This window comes from Calidris pugnax, unplaced genomic scaffold, assembly GCF_001431845.1.
Source record: "Calidris pugnax isolate Ruff unplaced genomic scaffold, ASM143184v1 scaffold156, whole genome shotgun sequence".
In the NCBI taxonomy this organism is placed as follows: domain Eukaryota; kingdom Metazoa; phylum Chordata; class Aves; order Charadriiformes; family Scolopacidae; genus Calidris; species Calidris pugnax.
Window position 1 is genome coordinate 29,519 of NW_015090889.1, and position 20,997 is coordinate 50,515.

Below are 20,997 nucleotides of genomic sequence, written 5' to 3' on the forward strand. Positions count from 1 at the left end.
CGTGTTCCTTATCTTGAAGGTGATGGGTGTGAAACACCCTTGTCTCCAAATTAAAGTCCCGTGTCTGATTTGGTTGTGCAGTGGCTGCGTGCCCTCGCCTCCCCGCTTCTGGAGGGGTGGCTTTTCACAGAATCACAGAATCTTCTAGGTTGGAAGGGACCTTAAAGATCATCTTGTCCAACCGTCAACCTAACTGACAAAAATAGACACCCGCACAACAAACAAAAAGAAACCGTATCTCCCAGCACCACATCAACCCGTCTTTCGGACACCTCCAGGGATGGTGCCTCAACCACCTCCAGCCTGGAATTGGCCAAGTTCAGCTAAAGGGCACATTTTTTAGCCGATTCGTGCGGTATAGCCGAGCTCCTTGGGCTATCAGCCCGCTGAACCTCCTGCTTTTAAGTCTGTTTGTTCCTTTTAATCCCATGGTGTTGCCAAAACCCGTTCGCCCCGCTGCTCCCCAGCGCGGCCCCCTCCCCACCTCCGCTCCCTCAGCGCCCACAAGCGCTACTACCGGCCGCCGCTTCCGCTTCCGCTTCCCTTCCCTGCCGCCCGCCCTTCCGCTTCCTGCCGGCGGGGGGGTTCCGGGGCGGTGCGGCCCGCAGGAGCGCGGCAGGTACCGGCAGCTGGCCCGGGGCTCCCACCGCGGCGGTGAGGCCTCCCCCAGCCCCGCTGCCTGCCCGGCCCCTGCCGCCTCCCTGCCGGTGGCGCTGGGCCGAGACCCGGCCCCGCGGCCGGGCCGAAGGCGTTTGGGCCCGCAGCGCTGCGGGGCAGTGGCCAGGCCCGAGGGGCCTCTCTCGCCATGGGCGCAGTGGCCTGAGACATATCCCTGGTGGAGCCCATGGGCAGAGTCTGTGCGGGGGAGGGGCCCAGGGTTACATAGTATTGGTCTGGAATCGGGATGAAAGAGGTGAATTTTTAATTTTTTTTTTTCCCTCCGTGTACTTCAAAGCTAAATTTCCTAACGTTTTTTTCATCTCCAGTTCTCCAAATGGCTTCTTTTGGGTGGAAGAGAAAGATTGGCGAGAAAGTTTCCAAAGCTACTTCACAGCAATTTGAAGCAGAAGCGGCGGATGACAAGGACCTGGCTGATGATGATGATGCAAACTGGGTGCATGCAACTAAGCGAAGAAAGGAAATTCTCTTAGAAGACTGTGTAAAGAAAAGCAAGGAGCTGAAGGATGAAGGTGCAAGTTTGGCTGAAAATAGGAGGTACTAATGTTACCTTTTCATTGAGTGAATAAGTTCTTAGTGATATTTTAATGTGTTTTCTAGCCACTAAGTAAGGTGTTAGCATTCACGTATGTTCACATTTTCCCTATTTGAAAAACTGATCATCCCTTTCATTCTACCTTTACCATCTAGTACTAAATACGTTTTTTCTTTTGCTGATGTTGGCAGCTGTGAAATGAAGTCTGTATTACATCTCATTTTTGTGCATTCACATAACAAAAAAATGATGGAGAGAGGGAGATAGAAACTGATTGGATCTAAAAGTTGAAAGGGTGGATAAGATACAGTGAGACAATCCACATTGTAAGCAATGCTTTAGCTACTCTGGTAGCTTTCTCCTCTCCTTTAAAGGTGTCTGTTCTGTTATTAAAAGTAAACTTATTTCCATGTGTACAGTGCCTAGGCAAATACTGCAGAGCAGCTAACACACTCTTAATAAGTCTAATGCTTTTAGAAAGTCAGGTTCAGGTGGCTGCTCTGAACATATTCTGGTACCCATACTGGGTCTTGAGAGTTCAGCAATTTTGGAATGATATGGCAAAGGTGGTTGCTTTGTCCTATTATGCTTCAAGCAAAGAGAGGGCTAGAAGAGGGAAGGAGGGCCTATAAATTACGTATTAACTGCATAATTTGGGTGATCTTCTTTGGAGGGGCAGAAAAACAGTTCCGAGAATAGTTCCCTTAAAATTTTCAGAATGCCTGACACCTAAATCCGTATACTGACTTTACCTGAATGAGCATCTCAGCAAATCAAATTATCAGCAAATAATCTGTTGTATACCTGGCTTATGGCAGGGAGATACAGACTGCTGCCTATTTATTTTTGGCAGCAGGTGATTTTTTGGTGCTTTTAATATCTTAAGTTGGTCATAGAGATTGAGCTTTCCTTTATCTGTCAGTTACAAAACAATACAAAGGCTTAACCCATCCATAAGTAGCAAAAGAAGTGTTTTTTGTGAATTTAATGAGAGTTACATCTCATCCTTGCGTCCTGGTTGTGTGACAGGACTCAGAGGGTTCTAATTAACGGAGTGGGGTCAAGTTGGAGGCCTGTGACCAGCAGTGTCCCTCAGGGGTCAGTACTCGGCCCAGTCCTGTTCAGCGTGTTCATTAATGACCTGGACGAGGGGACAGAGTGTATTCTCAGCAAGTTCACTGATGACACCAAACTGGGAGGGCTGGCTGACACCCCAGAGGGCTGTGCTGCCATCCAGCGTGACCTGGACAGGCTGGAGAGCTGGGCAGAGAAGAACATAATGAGGTTCAACAAGGGCACATGTAAGGTCCTGCACCTGGGGAGGAAGAACCCCAGGCACCAGTACAGGTTGGGGATGGATCTTCTGGGAAGCACTACTGAGGAAAAGGATCTGGGAGTCCTGGTAGACAGCACACTTTCCATGAGCCAGCCATGTGCCCTTGTGGCCAAGAGGGCCAATGGAATCCTGTGTTGCATAGGAAAGACTGTGGCCAGCAGGTCAAGGGAGGTCATTCTCCCCCTCTACTCTGCACTGGTGAGGCCACAACTGGAATACTGCATCCAGTTCTGGGCTCCCCAGTTCAAGAGAGACAGGGAACTACTGGAGAGAGCCCAGCAAAGGGCAACAAAGATGATTAAGGGATTGGAGCACCTCACTTATGAGGAAAATCTCTAAGAGCTGGGGCTCTTTAGCCTGGACAAGCGAAGATTGAGGGGAGACCTTATTTATGTTTATAAGTATCTAAAGGATGAGTTGAAGGATGTTAGGGCTGGACTCTTTTCAGTGGTTTCCAGCAATAGGACAAGGGGCAACAGGCTCAAGCTGGAACATAGGAAGTTCCACTCAAATATGAGAAAAAACTTCTTTACGGTGAGGGTGATGGAGCCCTGGAACAGGCTGCCCAGGGGGTCATGGAGTCCCCTTCTCTGGAGATCTTCAAGACCCAACTGGATGCAGTCCTGAGTGATGTGCTCTGGGCAATCCTGCTTTAGCAGGGGAGTTGGACCAGATGATCTCTAGAGGTCCCTTCCAACTCTGACAATTGTGTGATTCTGTGATCAGAAGTGCTTATAAGAACTACCGAGAAACACTGAATGGCTTATAACAGGTATGAGAAACAAGTAACAAGAAATTAAAGTGCAGCTTTTGGGAGGCTTATCACACTGCTTCATGTTAGCGCTTATATCTGAGGCCTGACAGAAGCTCTAGCTTGGAGCTGTAGTTTCCATCAGTTACTTCAGGATACTCTGTAAAGTTAGGGCAATGATGGTGGTACAGTGCTGTCAGGGTACATAACTTTCAGACAGATCTTTCTCTTAAAAAATCCCCGAATACCCAACACGTTTCACGTAGATTAGAGGATAAACTCACCATGAGAGGCTTTTATTACTTTGACAGGTGGAATAGTTCACATCCCATTACAGGCACCTTGAGGGTACAGACTGAAAGGAGTGTTTATTCTCTATGGTGGAAATTGGTTGCTGTGATTTTGTTTCAGACTTACATGGTCTGTTGCTTGAGTATACGTTTGTACAACAGAAGCAGACTCACATAAATAATTAAATACTTAATGTAGATTGTTCACTGAAACATCAAAGCGTAACAGGTAAAAGTTTAGAGTTGGATTGTGTAGCATTTATGTAAAAGGATGGTATCTCTTCCACTGAAGAAACTCAGAAGTAAAGCAAATACTGAGCGAGCGCTAGAGGGTAAGTAACTAAGGTGGTATCTGAGCTGGTGTTATTTGTGGAGTGGAGAGGAGAAAGGGATCTTGAAAGACTACAGGCTTGGGAAGGAACCAGAGGCTAAATAAAGGGAAGAACAGAAGGTAGCGAATTCAACTTCACTTCTTATGGAAAAGAGACTCTGAGGTAACGCGCATGACAAAGTCAACATCCCGATTCAGTTCATCAGTCAGTGGTGAAAGGTGAGTTTTGTAAGCTGATCTACTATTACTTAGCTAGAATAGTGATTACCACCTTTATGCTTTGCTAGACCATTATCTTATTTTTTTGGTAAGGGAAGGCAGTGGTGGTGTTACACCCTCACTGCGGGTTTGTTCATCTCTGGGTATGCAGGAGGTCCCTCTCTGTGGATGAGTGAGGTGGGATCGACTTGTGTTTGTTAGTGAGTCTCAATGCTTCTTGTGGGGAAGCAGTGGTGGGCTTCCTAGGGGTCAGGATTTGCACAGCCCGCTTTCTTTGCCTTCTGGGAAACTCAGGTGAACTGTTTTGGAGGCAGCAGCCCTGCATGGATTTTCAGCTTTTGTGGGAGCTGCTTGAGGAGTATTTGTACCTGCTGTACTGCGTGTGCATGAACCCGTTAAGCCAAGACTGAGACAAAGAAGAAAAATGGTGCTGAAATAACTGTTTCTGATCCATGTTTTAGTCTTTTTGTGGGATGGGAAGAAAGATGAGGAGACTACCAGAAACATGTGTAGAACTAGGTTGATTATCCCAGTGGGTCTGTTCGTGGCTTAGAAAATTCTGACCTAGAAACTTGATCAGTTGGCAGTTATGCAGATGACTTGTGAGTCAGTGAGCTCCCTGTCAGAACAGAAACAAAAGGAAGGTATGTGGAAGAAGTGGCATATTTGTGTAGTCTTTTCATGTGTGAGAAGGAGCAGTGAAACAAACATGAAAACTTACACGCGGTCTTTTGGGAAGGGGAATATTGTCTGTTGGTGGAATGAAAGGAGAATATTCCAGAGCAGAAATAGGTTTTGCTTATGTGAAACTTATAATGCTGGTGTTTTACCCACCTTGAGACACCAGTGTGGGTATGCCCATATACTCTGGAATTAAAACAAACAACCCAGCCCCCCAAAAAAACCCACCAGCTCTCTCCCTGACCAAAACCCCCAGCCATAATCCAGGCTAGATTTTTTGTGTTGATAGTCTGATACTGTTTTAAATGCAGCACAGTCCAAAAGCATAGAAGTTCATGTGCTCAGCCTCAGGGTTTTGAACACAACAGTTTGCAATTACAGTGTATTTTGACTGGTAGGTAGGTAGTCTTTGGCTGTGGACCAACCTTAAGAACGGATTTAGGCAAGATTAAACAATGAAGTATAATGTCCACAAACATAAGGCATGTAGAGACCTAACAGTAGGGAGAAGAAGAAGGTCTGTCAAACGAGTATCTTCAGTATAATTGAGTAGTGTATTTATATAGATGGCTCTGCAATCTGATTCCTTGTGCTGTTTTCAAACTACAAGTATTTTTGTAGCTGGCCCAGTAGGTGGAGGCAGAGTTCTTCTCAACGTACCCCGCATAGCTGCAAAAAAATGCCCATCTGAATACTTCATTTTCTTTTGCAAGTAGAAACTGCTGGGCTTAGATTCTTGTTGATTTGCATTTTTTTTTTCAGTTTTGCTAATTAAAAGTTAATACTTATTTACTTACTATTGAACTATTTATTTACTATTCCATATTGCACTAAAAAATCTCCATCTCTGAAGGGGCTACTGGTTTGGGAAGATCATGTTTTTGATTGGAGCACTTTTAAGTTTTGGCTGTTAAAATAAATAGTTGGTAGTTGTCATTTGATGTGTAAATTTGACTGATTAATAAGGTTCTACTCTTTCTTTCCTTTAGCTTTTGCAGCAGCAAGTTAAATAAGGAAATGTCAAAGTGCTATGAGCAGACCGGATAATAGGTCAATTTTCATGAAACTCTTCTAGAGAAATTAATTTTTGATAACTACTTAATTTTCTGAACTCAAAAAAAAAAAGTATAATTGTCTTCTATGAAGTGCTATTTATTCCACATCTTAGTAGTTGAGACTTTTTTCCCCTCATGCTAATATGTCAGCAGCACTTCAACATGTGTAGTTTATGATTCCTTAACTATATAAGCTGTAATTGAGTTTGTCTTTCTCACTAGACACTGTTAGGTGCCAGTGTCAGAGGGTGAGAGGCACATTCCTTTAAATAGAAAGTCTGTTTAGTGGTAAGTTAAGTGTTTTCAAAAAAATAATATATTTAACAGATGAGCACAAGGGTAATCTTTTTTCTAAATAAAGTTGGAAAGACTTTCTGTTTTCTTCTTATAACATTTGTATTTGTTCAATTTATTCATGTCTTAGAGGTTAAGAGGATGATAAACTCTTGATTGCTAATGAGTTAGGAAAGTGCTAAAGTAATAACATAGCTTTCAGATTATCTTGATAATTCATTTTGATGCAACTAACATGGCAAATGGCAAAAATCATTGTGTCAGAATTGCCTTTCGGTCCATAATACTGATGTTACTTACATAATACAGTGTTATTAAAAGGTTTCCTAGAAGATCTAAGAGCTATCTTTAGCAGAAACGTTTCAGCAGTTTAATAGGCAGAGTTACCTGATGGAGCAGCCTGGGAGAAGTGGGGTATGTTAGAAAGAAGAGGGGTTCAGGGGAGCTGGTTGCATTTTTTTCAAGTTATCTTCTCCAAGCTCAAGAGTGGTTCATCCTGATGAGGAGGAAATTTGGAAAAGTCAGGGACCTCCTGACAAAATCCAAGCATAAAATGGAAAAATACAAGAGGTGGGAGCAGGGTCATGTGACCCAGGATGACTGTAGAGACCCTTTCTGATTGGGAAGGGAGGGGATTAGGAAAGATAAAACCCAGCTGGAGTTGAATCTCCTGAGGGATGGGAAGGACAACGAGAGAAGCTTCTACAAACATATCAGCAGCAAAAGGAAGACTTGGAAAAGTATGGGTCCTCTCCCGAATCGGGTAGAGAATCTAGTGACAAAGGTTGGAGAACAGGCTGATGTACTTGATGTTGTCTTTGTCTTGGTCTTTATTGATAAGGCTTGTCTTCAGGAAACCCAGGCCCATGAGACCAGAGGGAAATTCAGGAGCAATGAAGACTTACCCTTGATGGAGAGGAGGATTAGACTAGGAAATTTAGAAAAACTGACATACACAAGTTCATGGGACCTGATGGGGTTCATCCATGAGTGCTGGGGTCATGACAACTGAGGGTGGTTCCTGAAGGCTGCTAGAAAGTAAGCATGAAGGGTAAGAAGGAGAATTCAGGGACTTACAGGCCTGTCAACTTCAAATCTGACTCCGGGAAGGTGATGGAGCAAATAATGCTGGAAACCATGTGGAAACACAGGAAGTACAGGAAGGTTACTGGGAGTAGGCCGCATTGATTAGCAAAGGGGGGGAAATCATGCTTGGCCAGCCTGACAGATGACAGGACCAGAGGATGGTGTGGAATTGCCGTCCTTGTTGATACTCAGAATCCGACCGGACAATAACCTGAGCAACCTGCTTTATCTGACCCTGCTCTGAGCATGGTATTCGGACTGGGTGATCTCCAGAGGTCCATTGTAATCTTGGCCATTCTTTAATTATATCCCATTAAAAATACAGATGTACCCGTGGTGGGCAGTCTTTGCTCCAACTTCTTCCTATTTCTGTTAACTAGCCTTATTTGAAGCAAAGATGTATTTTAGAAGTTAGAAATTTAAAAGGATTGACTCAGTAGATAATCTGGGAGTCTACAAATTTATCTTTAACTTCTGGCTCCTAGAATAGGAGCTGCTTGGCTACTGATTTATTGCATCAGGAATGTTGACTCTTCCGTAAGAGTGATCTGAGAGCCTTAGAAAGTTGGTTTTTGCAATTAAGTGTAGGGAAAATCTGAAAAATGCTTATGATGAAACTAGGAGAATGTAGCCAGTAGTCACTCCTACTGTTCCTTGTAGGCTGAAAATAACTGGTATCAGTCCTGGATATAATTTGCATACCAGGAAAAATTAGCCATTCCATATAGTGTTTACCTCGTTTCAGAGTGAATGACCAGTACCAGTGTTCTCCAAATAAAATGAAAATTTTTGATCTCAGTAATTATTAGCTCTGATTAGGTTGAGTGTTTTCTAAGGTCAAAATGGAAAAATACAGAGAAAATTGGTAGGTTTATCACTCTAAGTGAAACTGTATAGTACAAATAGGGGCTTAATTAAAATGCTCATGACTTCTCATCAAAATACCTGATCGCTATTTAATGTCTTTCAGTGTTTAGCATTACTGCCTATTGTGTGTATACATAATAGACTTGCTGGCTGTTAGCTTCCTTGAGAATGCCTTACACGTGATATGCTCACTAAGAATGGACTGAGCGTGTGTAATCTGTAACTCTGGAGTGCAGAAAACACATGAGCTGAAGTAGAAAACATGCTCTGAACAAGTATGGACTTACCTCCATTTTTGGGGAAAAGCACATGTTGCAGCTTCTCTCTTACTAGACAGAACGCATGGTTTGTTTTGCAGGCCTCAACTTTCCTACAGAATAATAAAAAAAAAGTACAGAGAGTGTTTCAGAGCACTTAACACCCTCCTGTAAATTGCCATGTGAAGTAACATGGTAATTTTCTCTTTAAGTTAGTTTTTATTGCTAGCTTTATTGTTTTTCCTCACTTACTGTTAGAGTTGTTGTTTCCTGGGGATGTCTTCTCTCATTGAGGAAGAAGTTTCTTGTAGAATGTTTGATTTAAGAAGATCTTTTTCTATAAATTGCCATTTATCTTTTATTTAGCTGTTTTCCTTTTGTTCTGGCAAACATTATTTTCCAGCAACTGGTTATTATTTGGCAGAGCAGGAGTTCAGTTTTGAAACTGTTACTAATTTGGTGCAGATTTTTCTGAGTGCAAGAATTGTAGATTATTTAAACTGTACGCAGAGTTTGAATAGTATCAAACTTTATATAATATCCTTCTGTCAGAATTATTGTTACTTGAGGATATTGAATTGTTACATTGTAGTATCCATCTGCATTTGAATGTGTGCATACTTATGTAGTTACATATTTGTAAATAGAAACAGAAGGAATATTCATGGGACAACTGTAGACTGTGGAATCATTTACATATACACATACATATTTATATTTTCCTTAAGTAGAAAATGTAATTTAATTGAAGCGTATATATCATCCTCTATAACATTAGGCCTAGATCATAGAACCATAAAATAATTAGGGATGGAACAGACATTTAAAGGTCACCTAGTTAAAGCCCCTTGCAATGAGCAGGGACATCTACAACTAGATCAGGTTTCTCAGAGCCCTGTCCAACCTGACTATGAATGTTTCCAGGCTGGGGCATCTACCACCTCTCTGGGCAACCTGTGCCAGTGTTTCACCACCCTTATTATAATAACATTCTGAATCTACCTTCTTCTACTTTAAAACTGTTACCCCTTGTCTTGTTCCTACAGGCCCTGCTAAAAAGTCTGTCCCCCATCTTTCTTATAAGTTCCTTTTAAGGACTGAAAGGCAACAGTAAGGTCTCCCTGGAGCCTTCTCTTCTCCGGGCTGAACAACCTCATCTCTTTCAGCCTGTTTTCATAGGAGAGGTGCTCCAGCCCTCGTATCATTTTTGTGTCCCTCTGCTGGACCTGTTCCGACAGGTCCATGTCCCTCCTGTGCTGAGGACTCCAGAGCTGAATGCAGTACTCCAGGTGGGGTGTCACCAGAGTGGAGTAGAGAGGTAGAATCGCCTTCCTCAACCTGCTGGCCACGCTTGTTTTGATGCAGCTCAAGATGCAGTTGGCTTTCTGGGCTGCCAGCATGCCAGTTCATGCCCACCACCCACGTTTTCATCCACCAGCAGCCCCAAGTCCTTCTCAATCCCTTCATCCCCCAGCCTGTATTGATATTGGAAGTTGCCCCAACCCAAGCGGATGAAATTGCACTTGGTCTTGCTGAACTTCATGAGGTTCACACAGGTTCACTTCTCAAGCTTGTCTGGGTCCCTCTGGATGGCATCCTGTGCCTTGATAGTGTCAACCGCCCTGCTCAGTTTGGTGTTGTCTACAAACTTGCTGAGAGTGCACTCGATCCCACTAGGTGGGATCATGATGAAGATATTAAACACTACCGGTCCAAGTATGGACCCCTGAGGGACAGCATTTGTCACCAGTCTCCGTCCGGATATTGAACCATTGACCACCACTCTCTGTGTGCAAGCATCCAGCTAATTCCTCATCCACTGAACAGTCCACCCATCAAATCCATATCTCTCCAATTTAGAGAGAAGGATGTTTTGTGGGACTGTGTCAAAGGCCTTACAGAAGGGCAGCTAGATGACATCCATGGCTGTTCCCTTGTCCACTGATGTTGTCACTCCATCAGGGAAGGCCGGTAGGTTGATCAGGCAGGATTTGCCCTTGGTGAAGGCACGCTGGCTGTCAAGATGTGAATCTACGTTTGTTGAAGGTCTGTTCACAATGTAAGGAGAAGGAGGTATTAAGCATAATTCAGCTCATTTAAGAGCTTAAATTGCAATTTGCAGGCTCCTGTTGCTCACTGATAACTCTCTAGATATATTATGCAGATACCGGGACCATTTTGTGGAGCTCTTGCCTTGCTGAACAGGGTGGCTGAAGACAAGTTGGGAGAGTGCTGGCTGGCCACAGTCCCGGCAAGATGTAGAGTAACACTGCCCAGGAACGTTGCTGGGAGCTGGGACAGTGCCACCAGCCCACGAGGCTACAGGGTGACGAGAGTCTTTGCGTAGGTGCTTGAGGCCAGATATCTGAACTGAGGTGGGAGGGATGGGGCCAAACTGCTGATACTCGTTTGGAGAAGAGGGATGGCTTGTGTGTTATCTGTCTTTGGCTTTAAGTGTAGAAGATCGATTCCTTCTATGCACGAAGTACGATTTGTAGAACTTCCTAAGTGAAAAGCTGTTGTATTCACTGGACATGTGCTGCATAGTGGTTTTTTTTAAATGAATGCTTTGAAAATGTGTCTGTTTACTTAAAAATACTCTCATATTTAAATATGTAGGGTATGTTACTGGAATTGAAGGTGCATGAAGGAAAATAGGTTCTTAGGTAAAGATTTCATCAGTAAATATACATTTTTATTTATATATTAATATTTCTATACAGAGGAGTTGTGCCTGACACATACTTTCTTCTATCCTTCTAATGCCTGTGAAGTTACTGGAAAATAATGTATACTTGCCTCTGATTTTTGTATTTAATTAAAAAAAATAATTGGATTTTCTTCTTAGTAATCAGCAGGGCAGGAATTGGTAGTTTTTGAATTTTTACATTGCTAGCTGCTTCTGTTTAATTCTTAGCACTTTTCCCAGGCAGCTTTTGTTTATGACCAATAGAATATTTGCATCTAATCCCAGAAAAAAGCATAGTACTACTTAAGAACCTCTAAGGAACTGCATGACGTAATGGGCTGTAAATAAAAATAATAAATATTGTTATTTTATTACTTTTTTGTTACTTAAGACAACGTTTTACATTTAATTTTTATCACTCATCATAGCTGTGCTTTTACAATTAATTAAAAATGTGAAAGCACATGTGCTGGCATATTTCTAGCCTTGTAAATTATACACAAGTGTACAGCACAGTGCACCTGGTGCATTTTCATTTCCTCTAAGTGTCAAGTGCTTCACTGCGAGTTTCTCTTGCAATTGGCTTGTTTGTTTTCAGAGCTGACCCCTGAAACTGTCTTCATTCCCCTTCTCTTGCTGCCTGTTACTGTTATAAACTGCCTGGGCCGCAGACCAGCTTTTAACGTAATAGACGTGGTGGCAGCTAAACCAGCACTATTGCCATCCTGCAGAAACCAGTTTCTGCTGGCAGGTCTGTACTGGTAGATGGAGGCTAGTGATAAATGGAAATACTTTCATGCAAAAGTTAAACTATCTGCAAGTTAAAGAACGTTTTTCTGACTTGGGCTAAGAGATTTTTTCCCGTAACTTCAGTTAGACATTCTAATAATGCAGGTTTTAAATGTAGAGAATCCTATTATTTCTATACATAGTATAATACAATTTAGCAAAATCTAATAATTTACACTAATAATCTAAGCAGTTTTCACGGAGAAATACACCCTGGGGACTTTCCACATCCTTTGCTTGACAGACACTGGCAGGAGTTGCTCTACTGAAGTACTGCTGTCACAGTGTCCAGGATTCCCTATATTAATGACAGCTATTGTGACTTAGATATTGTAAAATATGATCGTATGTAATTTTTTTGAAGTTACAGTTTTGTGTTTTTATTTATTGTCCAGATCTACTGTAAAATACACCTATCTGCTTTTACTTGAATAATAAAACCTTTGTATTTAGAAATTATTTTTTCATAATACTGTTTCTCTTCGTGAGGGAAGCTGCAGGGAAAAAAATAAAGTGGTTCCCTAATTTAATACCTTTGTCCAGTTGCTCCTGAACAAAGCCTAGTTATTGTTGCTTATGAAGATAATATTCCCCTCCACACCCTTTATTTTAACTGTCTGTATGGTTCATGGAATTTAATTTTGAAACAGTAATTCGGTATTCCTTGCATGAGCTTCACTGTACATGATGTGCACCTGTTGTCCATATCTTCTAAAATTAAAATGTACTGCAGTTAAGGAATAATCCTAATTGCCCATCAGCATTTGTTTCAGGAGTTTTCTAAAGAAGTAGGATATGGCAGTGTGTTTTATTACAAAGATCTTGGTTTATATACATATATCAATTTGTTTTCTTGTTCCCTAAATAGTATTCGTCCACATTTTATGACATATCAAGAAAGTACACTTAAACTCGAAAGGATGCTTGGCAGTAAAGGCTCAGAATAAAAACTCCTTAGGAACATCGTCTTAATCAGTCAGGTCTTTTGAAGGGTTAGTTTAAATAGTGAGTGAGGAAAATGAAGAGCAGTACATTCTCCTTTTTCTTTGTGGAAATATTTGATGTTATAGGACTGCTAATTGTTCAAGAGTTGATTTCACAACATAATGTACTACCATAAGAAATAGTACTTGTAGGGTCTTGTAGACTACCATGTGGTCATCAAATAAATAAAAATTTAATTTATTGTGAATCTTAACTTTCCTGACTGCTTTTTGTTTTGTTTATTTAGTTATGTGGGAGTTAACTATTTAGTCATTTTGTAGAAAATTGCTAAATTATGTCAGGGCTGAGTTAATTGAAAGCTTGCTATGCATGCTACCTAGCTTTGGCTGTCAAGTCAAAGGCTCCATCACTGTTTAAGCTGATTTCAGTCGGGGTCAATGTGACGCAACTCTCCTGGCATCTTGTTTCCAGCCCTTTGCAGTGGTCCCATTTGTTTGGGACCCTGGAGGGAGACGGCTTGGAGTACTGGTTTGTCACAGGACTGGAGAAGAAGCCAGCTGAAAAACAGCCTCTTTCTGGTTGCTGGTTCTGATCTGGTTCACAAATGCTTTTGCCAAAACAGGCAGGAAAATGGGCATTTGAATAAGTGGCCAAACAGCAAGGGAAGTGGAGACAAGTTCTTTTATTTATGTGGCATTGTCATCTAGTTGTTGCCTGTGTGTTATTGTTCCTGTATTGCACTGATAATTTGAAATGGATGTCTGTGAACATGTTTCCATACGCCGGCCAGACACTTCCGTTTTTTTGAAAATGCTTTGAAAATGCTCATCTCCTTGAGAATGAGTCTGGTTCTTCTCTCACTTTATCCCTGGACCTTGAACAAATTACCCTTACTCAGCGCATAAGGGACTGTGCTGTGTTACATGCAGGGCAGTTGCTTTCTCTCGTTTTAACAGTACATAACTGAAATGCACTTTTTCTTTTTTTCTGGGGGTTAGGTGCTGAGAGAGTGATTACACAACAAAATTGTTAATATATTGCCAAATACTTCTGGTAAACTGTGTGACATGTATGAAACAGGGCGTACTTTGTACATTTTTCTCACTGCAATCATTTGTGCGATGAGTGCAGTGCATTCATTCCAATCTCAACAGAAGAATCACAGTATTTTTAATATCATGCTCGATTTTGTAATACAGTGTTTAATTGCCGTAAGTCCAAGGTTTTAGACAAAGAACCATACTTTTCTACCTCTGGATGGTGCCTATTACACTAATACCACACAGCGACAGAAATCATGCGTCCCTCCCTTCTTCCGTGCTTTCTGAAAAACAATCATAGAGATTTTGTTTCAGTGAAGAACTGAAATTTGCTATTTTGAAGCCAGTTTAAACTGATAATTTTTACAGGCTACCTTTCTTAGTGTGTATGGGACATGTTTTCTTGCCAGTGTCTGGAGTTTTACTGGCTCTAGCAACCAAGTGGCAAATCTTAAAAACCATTTTTTTGCATTTGACCTGTCAGCTGGTAATAGAAATCTACTATAATAGATTGTGGCTTAAGCTTTTTGTCTTCTTCAGAAATTAAGAAATAACAGTTAGGACAAAATGCAGTTCATAGCTGTAGATTTTTTTTTTTTTTTTTTTTAATAGGTTCTTTGGATGAGAGATGTTGGTGATGAATAATGGCTTGTATTCAGCTGGCTCCACAGTCCTATTTTATTGTTAAAAATGGAAAATGCCTGTTAAATATGTTAAATAACATAGAGTTACTGAAAGGAGTTCTGCAGCCTAGACTTCTCTGTAGGAAGTTGTATTTGTCTGGTAGTTTTAATATAAGCTTTTCTCTTCCTGGCAATTGGCTCTTGTGAGGATGATAAATTCACCCTCAGTGGATTTGGATGTTGACATAGATGTTTTTAATTGTCTTTAATCTAGTCTGTCAGTGAAACTCTTCTGTTTGTCAGGAGGTTAACCCTCCCTGGTCCTACACACGCACGACTTATTTTCCTGGACATATTATTTGAAGTACTGCATGCTCTAAAATATAATTGTAGTTTAGTGAAGTATTTCAGCATTCAGTCTTCAAAGAGCATTTCTGATCTGAATTTGATTAATATCTATTAAGATTTCAAAAAAGACTTAAATAAGGACTTAATAAAGAAAAGGTTTGTATAAAGCATTCTGAGGAGTAGGATCACATGTTAAGATTGAAATAAAAATTTTCCAATGTAGAAAATAAGTTTTGTTTTAGTCAGCCCTTGTTAGACGATCTTTCTCTCACTACCAAATTGAAAAATCTGTTTGTAGAGCTTTTTGTACGAAGGTGGTAGGAAGCTATTTGCTAAAGGTGCCATTTTTTAAATAATGCATTCAGTTTCATGACAATCACAATGTTTGTCTTGTGTCCTAAAGTAAGGACTGTGAACTTCTGCAACATCCAAATATATGTCGGAGATGTTAAAGTTTTGCTATCATGTGAAACCATTACTATAGAGCGGTGTCATTGCGGCCTCAATAAAGCTGTCATCTTGGTGTTCCTATAAAAAAAGGTAGAATTCATAGAATCATAGAATCGTCTAGGTTGGAAGGGACCTCAAAGATCATCTAGTCCAACCATCAACCTAACTCTGACAGAAAAATAAATAAGAAATAAGAAATAAAAAAATCATTAAACCATATTCCTGAGGACCATGTCAACCCGTCTTTTGAACACCTCCAGGGATGCTGCCTCAACCACCTCCCTGGGCAGCCCATTCCAATGCTGGATAACCCTTTCCGTGAAGAAATGTTTCCTAAGATCCAATCTAAGCCTCCCCTGGTGCAACTTGAGGCCATTTCCCCTTGTCCTATCTCATGTGAGCAAAAAATCTAGAAGAACAAGCCTTAATCCTTTTTGCAACACATTTCTTCATTTTGTCAGAAATCTTGAAGAGTTTATTCAATTTGAATAGTATGTGACAAACAAGTTGCAGTTCTTGATTCGTGAGTCAAAATAGTAAGCTACTATTTAAGTTTGAGCACTGGGGAGCTGCGTGGTGTTTTAAAACAGAGTAATGTTTGCACACGTCATAACCTGAATTAGACTTTTGACTTGTTTTAAGAAGCAAAGTTTTTACAGTGGTGCAGTGCAGGGGCGATAAAGTAGATCTGAGGCGAGAAGAGTGCAGAGTGACTTTTGAAAATTCACTTGGAATGACTCTACAACTTTATATTAAGGCATTTGTATTTGCCTTTCAAAAATGTGGCAGAATTCCAATAATTCTGTGTTGTGGGTGGAATTTAATGAATGAGGTTTCAGAAATTATTTATTTTAGTAGCTGATTTCTTTTGTGGGATTCAAAGTGAGAAAGGAATTCCAAGCAATACTGAAAAAAATTTTAGAAGTGTTGTTGACATACAGAATGAAAGAAATTAATACTAAAATTAGAATAATAAATATTAAAATGTCCTAAATTGATTTACAGAATAAATTGCTGTCATAAAACCTAAGGAAGTTTTATGTAAATTACTAGCATAAGCAACTGTTATATGGAACATTGCATAAGTATGGGAGAAATCTTTAACCTGGCTTTTTTTTCTGGGCAATTTGTAGTTTTTGAATGTCTTTTCACTGACTGTAAGGGTGTCGAAGTTATTTAGTTATTGCCATCACATTCTGATATTAAATTGAGACTGAGAGAGAGAGAAGTTTTAAATACTGAGTAAAGCTGAAAAAAAACCTGCCAAGATGAGTATGTTTCATTGGCACTCTTAGAGTTCATGGATGGTAGCTTTCGTTAAATCCTGGAAGAGGATTTGTAGGGAGTTAATAAGGCTTTTGCAAGTCAGACTTAATTGCGTTTATCTAACCAGTGGGATCAACCTGATGTTTAAAGAAAGAAGATAGTAAGGCATATACATTAAAGGGCTTATTTTTACAATTAATTGAGTTGTGGATCCTGTCTTCAGATGTAACACTGGAGCTATCAAACTCTGATTGCTTCCCTTTTTTTTACCTTTTAATTTTCTCCAGAACAAGGAATCTTCCAGTTCACAGATGCATTACAGCTGTGTGCGTTATTGCAACAAACTAGTTTCTGTTGTCCTATTTCCTTCTCTGAAATTGTGTTGTAAATCTGTGGGTATTTTAATGGAAAGGGAGTTCTTCCAGAACTCAAAATATTCTTTGTAGATGTTCTCTGTTAGGTAAAGTGTAGGATTAGAGTCATGAAAGAAGAAGAAGAATTGATTTCAGAAGTTAGGATTCGGAAGCATAGGATGCTGTGGACTAAATAGCTTAAGTATTCCTATGCATCAATTAATATAAATAAAAAAATCTGAAATATTAATCATCTGCTGAATCATCAGTGTTTTATTTTGCATGTTGTGCTGTGCTATGGGAGAAATTGGAGGAGGTAGTTCAAGCAGTTCTTGCTGTCACTCTCTTTCGATAGGCACTATTAAGTGTATGGTAGCAAAATCACCCTGCCAACACAGATCATCAGTCTGAGTCTACTGGGATCTTGCAGGGTTGGTTATCAGTAGGAACACAGCACCGTCGTCAGTGACTATCTCTGTCACGGCAGTGGGAGCACAAGCTTGCCTCATCAGTCTCTTTACAGAACATTTTTGCCCAGTGTCACTGAAGCTCACCACTCCTTGTCTCTGCAGAGCTGGTAGTGAGAGTTCCTGCTCTTCTTGCCACTTTTATGTGTATGATTTACATGTTAGTCATCTCGGGATTTACAAGTGTCTGATACATTGCTTTAGTCCTGGATGGTGATACCCAGTCTCTATACAATCCGTGTATGTGTGTATTATGCCCTTGTAGGTCGGTGGTACTGTTTATTACACATCTGTATTTCCCTTGTTTCGGACTTGGTGGCTTTTGCTGACTAGTACTTGCATTGGTACTTTATAGTCATTTTACATCAATACTTTGTAATTGTTTCAGCTATGTGGGGAGGTTTATAGGGTAACTGCCTACTTATTGTTACTTTAATGAAAAATAAATTAAAATTGCCCTTTAAGTCTCAAAATGCCATAAAGAATTACATGTTTCCTCTGTCTTTCTCTCTGGTGGCTTTTTTTTTTTTTTTTTTTTTTTTTTTTTTTTTTTTTTTTTTTTTTTTTTTTTTTTTTTTTTTTAATAACTTCTCTCATTATTGCTCTGGGACGTTGCCATCAGTAAATAGTATAGGGAAAGAAAATGAAGGGGAATTACTTTATTCAGGACAGATTACAAGATGGAATGGAACTGCTCAGAATAGAATGTGAACAGACTATTGCTTTCTGTGTATCATCTCTCCAAAAATGTTTTGCCCTGTTAATACCCTACCTTTGAGCATCATATTTTGGCAATAAGCCATTTTGAGAAAGATAGAGAAATACTGGTACCTAAATCCCAGAAACTTTTTGGTGCTTTTTTTGGATGCAGTTGACAGCTTTTGACTTCTTGCCCTAGTTTCTGTGACTGATTTCTGGGAACCAATAGGATCATGACATGAAGTAAGAGCGACAGAGCTGTCAGCCATCTGTGGACAAATAATTAAAAAGTTAAAAGGATTAAATGCTCTCTCAACTAGGAAGAAAACAGATGGTACTAGCTCTACTATTATGTTTCTAAAGACTAGCTGAACAAATAATTTTCAAGACTGGAATCTGGCCTCAAAATTGCTTCAAATACAGCGTAACAGTTTTTCTTCTACATTTTGACTTCCTGCTGTGTTGAGAGGAACTACTGTTGAAACTGTTTTGAGGAGATGAAGCTTTGTATTTAACTTAATTTCAACAATAAAAATACATTACTTCAATGTGAATACTTAAAATATTACAACTATTGCAATATCTGATCCTTGATTTATATTAATTTGCAGCTTTTGTTTACGATACTGAAATAATGAATCGATTTTACTATACAATTACTTCTCTTTTGAAACTTTTAAGCTTATGATGGCCTGTTCTTATTACTTACATTACTTCCTCTGTGTATGAACACTGCCTTTTTAAGTAGAAAATGATTGTTCTGTGTTTTTAAGACAAACAGGTATGTTATATAATTTGCAACTACAGATACTGGAGAAACACAGGTAGAAGGCTTGTATATCTGTAAAGAAATTTTCAAATATTGTGCACTGTCTGGTGAAGTCAGGTCTTTCATGGTGCATTTTTACACACCTCTCTATGTTCTAGTTTGCAATTACTTGACAGTTTCATGTTAATAGAGTACAGGTAGAAGTAGCTTATTTCTTTTGACTCTTTTGACTTTATCTGTGCTTTAGTTTTTAGCCTTTACAGATTTTTCTCCCTGTAGTCTATCTGTTAGTATTTCTGTAGTTAATCAGGTGTGCAGCTGGAGACAGTAGGGTCTTGTGGTTTTTATGGCAAAGCTAAACCAGGAAAAGCACCGCTTAATTGAAGGAAGCATTATAAATTCTTCCAACAATAAGTTCCTCCACTCTGAATAATATCGTGGTGTCTAAGTGAACAGCTTTTAGAGAAAACTACTATTAACCATTCTCACTTAAAAATTACACTACGAAGTTCTCAATATGACCACAAATAATTAAAATTAGCCTGAACTTTTCAAATAAAATTACAGTTATTTTGACTCTTTTGAGCATTTTTGTGGGATCATTTGCAAAGTTAAGGAAATCTCTGTTATTAGCAGTGTATTTTTTTTGAGCTTCTGACAGTCTTCGTGATGTAAGCTAATTACACGTAAGTAGATTCCTCTGTGTTATACAAATTGTATATCAGATCCATGTTTTCAGGGAAAAAATATGAAGTAGTAGTGCCAGGTCTAAGGAGATTCTACAGCAAGGCTAGAAACAAAACTGTAGAGCTCCCAGTTTCTAGAATTTTGTGTGTGATTGGCGTGTTTAAGGTTTCATTTAGTAGTAAGGAACTTTTTTGGTTTTTTCCTGAATATAAAGATTTTCTTATTAAAGAAAAATATGTGCTTGGGTCTTGCTTCAACCAGAGCTTCTCAACCAACTGTACAATTCTGTATTAGTCACAGCGGAAGTAATTATGTCATGTTTGGAGAATAAACACAACCGTATGCGCATACATGCTTTCCAAAGCTCTCCTGGAGGACAAAGCCCTGAAATCATGCCCACTGGCAGCACCAGTATGCAAGGCACAGGAACAAAAGTGATCTTCAATTAGCAGCAAGAGAATTGATTGGCACACAAGTGTGTTGCATTAGTCTTGAATATTTTCTTGTCTCATTTCAGATAAATGCAGTACCTGAGTGGAGTGGACCATGAATTAGTGATTCACCAGATTGTAAAGAAAGGTGTAAAATAAGTCAAAGGCAGTAGGGCCCTCAGCTCACGATTCAATATAAAAGGTGTTTGTGAAAGACATCTTATGGCAGACTGTCAAATGTAGGCACTGTTCACTCCCCATTGTTATCTAGTACTCTGTTGCATTAACTCCTGCCATTTGTCATTAAAATCACTTACTGCAGTATATTCCATTCCTGGGTCTCAATAAAATAATAGTGAAGTAGTCGTGAGTAATTGTATGTGAGGAAATTAAATGTTATTCCCATGTGAGAGAAGTTGTCCCTGTCAGAGACAGTACCAGAATCCTGATTTTGTGGCTTTCATTTCTGGGTATTAATAACAAGGCCATCTTTCTCCAGTATTGGATTTCATACACTTTCTTTGGCAAAGGTAGTTTCAAAACTGTGTTTGCCCAGTAGAAGCAATGATAAAAAGTGTCCATATTTATACATGTGGCTGAAATAAAAAATGGGGAAACAGTGAGTAGAACTTACGTAAAAAAACTTGATCTTGTAGTTTAGTGTCATGATGGATGGTGGTTGCTTTAGGTGTGTGATTAAATGGTATTTCCCATCTGTTCTCTGGAAGTCTTTCAGTGAGGTAAGTCTCTTTGAAATATCTGTGTAGCTATTTATTTTTGTGGTATATTCAACTGACTTACTTGTAACAGCACTTTGCTGGAAGTAGGAAGAGATTCAGCTGTATAAATCAGTCTTATTTTCACTATGTGCCCTACTAGTGTCCAGGTGTCAACATCCTGATATTGAGGGGTCTGATATGTGCAAGAATAATAACACAGATGAATACTTATGCTTTGAAGTGATCTGCTTTAGCTATGTGTGTGCTGTTTTACCCCATGGTCAACTCAATGTCGTTTACCTACTTAAAGGGCGGTTGCAGCAAATTTGTTTGTGTTTCTCT

General features: G+C 39.8%; 1 protein-coding gene across 3 annotated transcripts in view; it reads left to right on the forward strand.

The window, feature by feature from the left end:
• The first annotated feature begins 562 nt into the window (after window positions 1-562).
• TTC33 (tetratricopeptide repeat domain 33) overlaps window positions 563-20,997 on the forward strand; it is a 45,280-nt gene continuing 24,845 nt past the window's right edge. The window contains exons 1-2 of one of the 3 annotated variants that reach the window (XM_014947651.1): window positions 563-619; window positions 987-1,215. In XM_014947651.1, coding sequence (XP_014803137.1) covers window positions 995-1,215 — 221 coding nt within the window. In that variant the 5' untranslated portion in view covers window positions 563-619; window positions 987-994. The other 2 variants (XM_014947652.1, XM_014947654.1) reach the window with 2 other exon arrangements.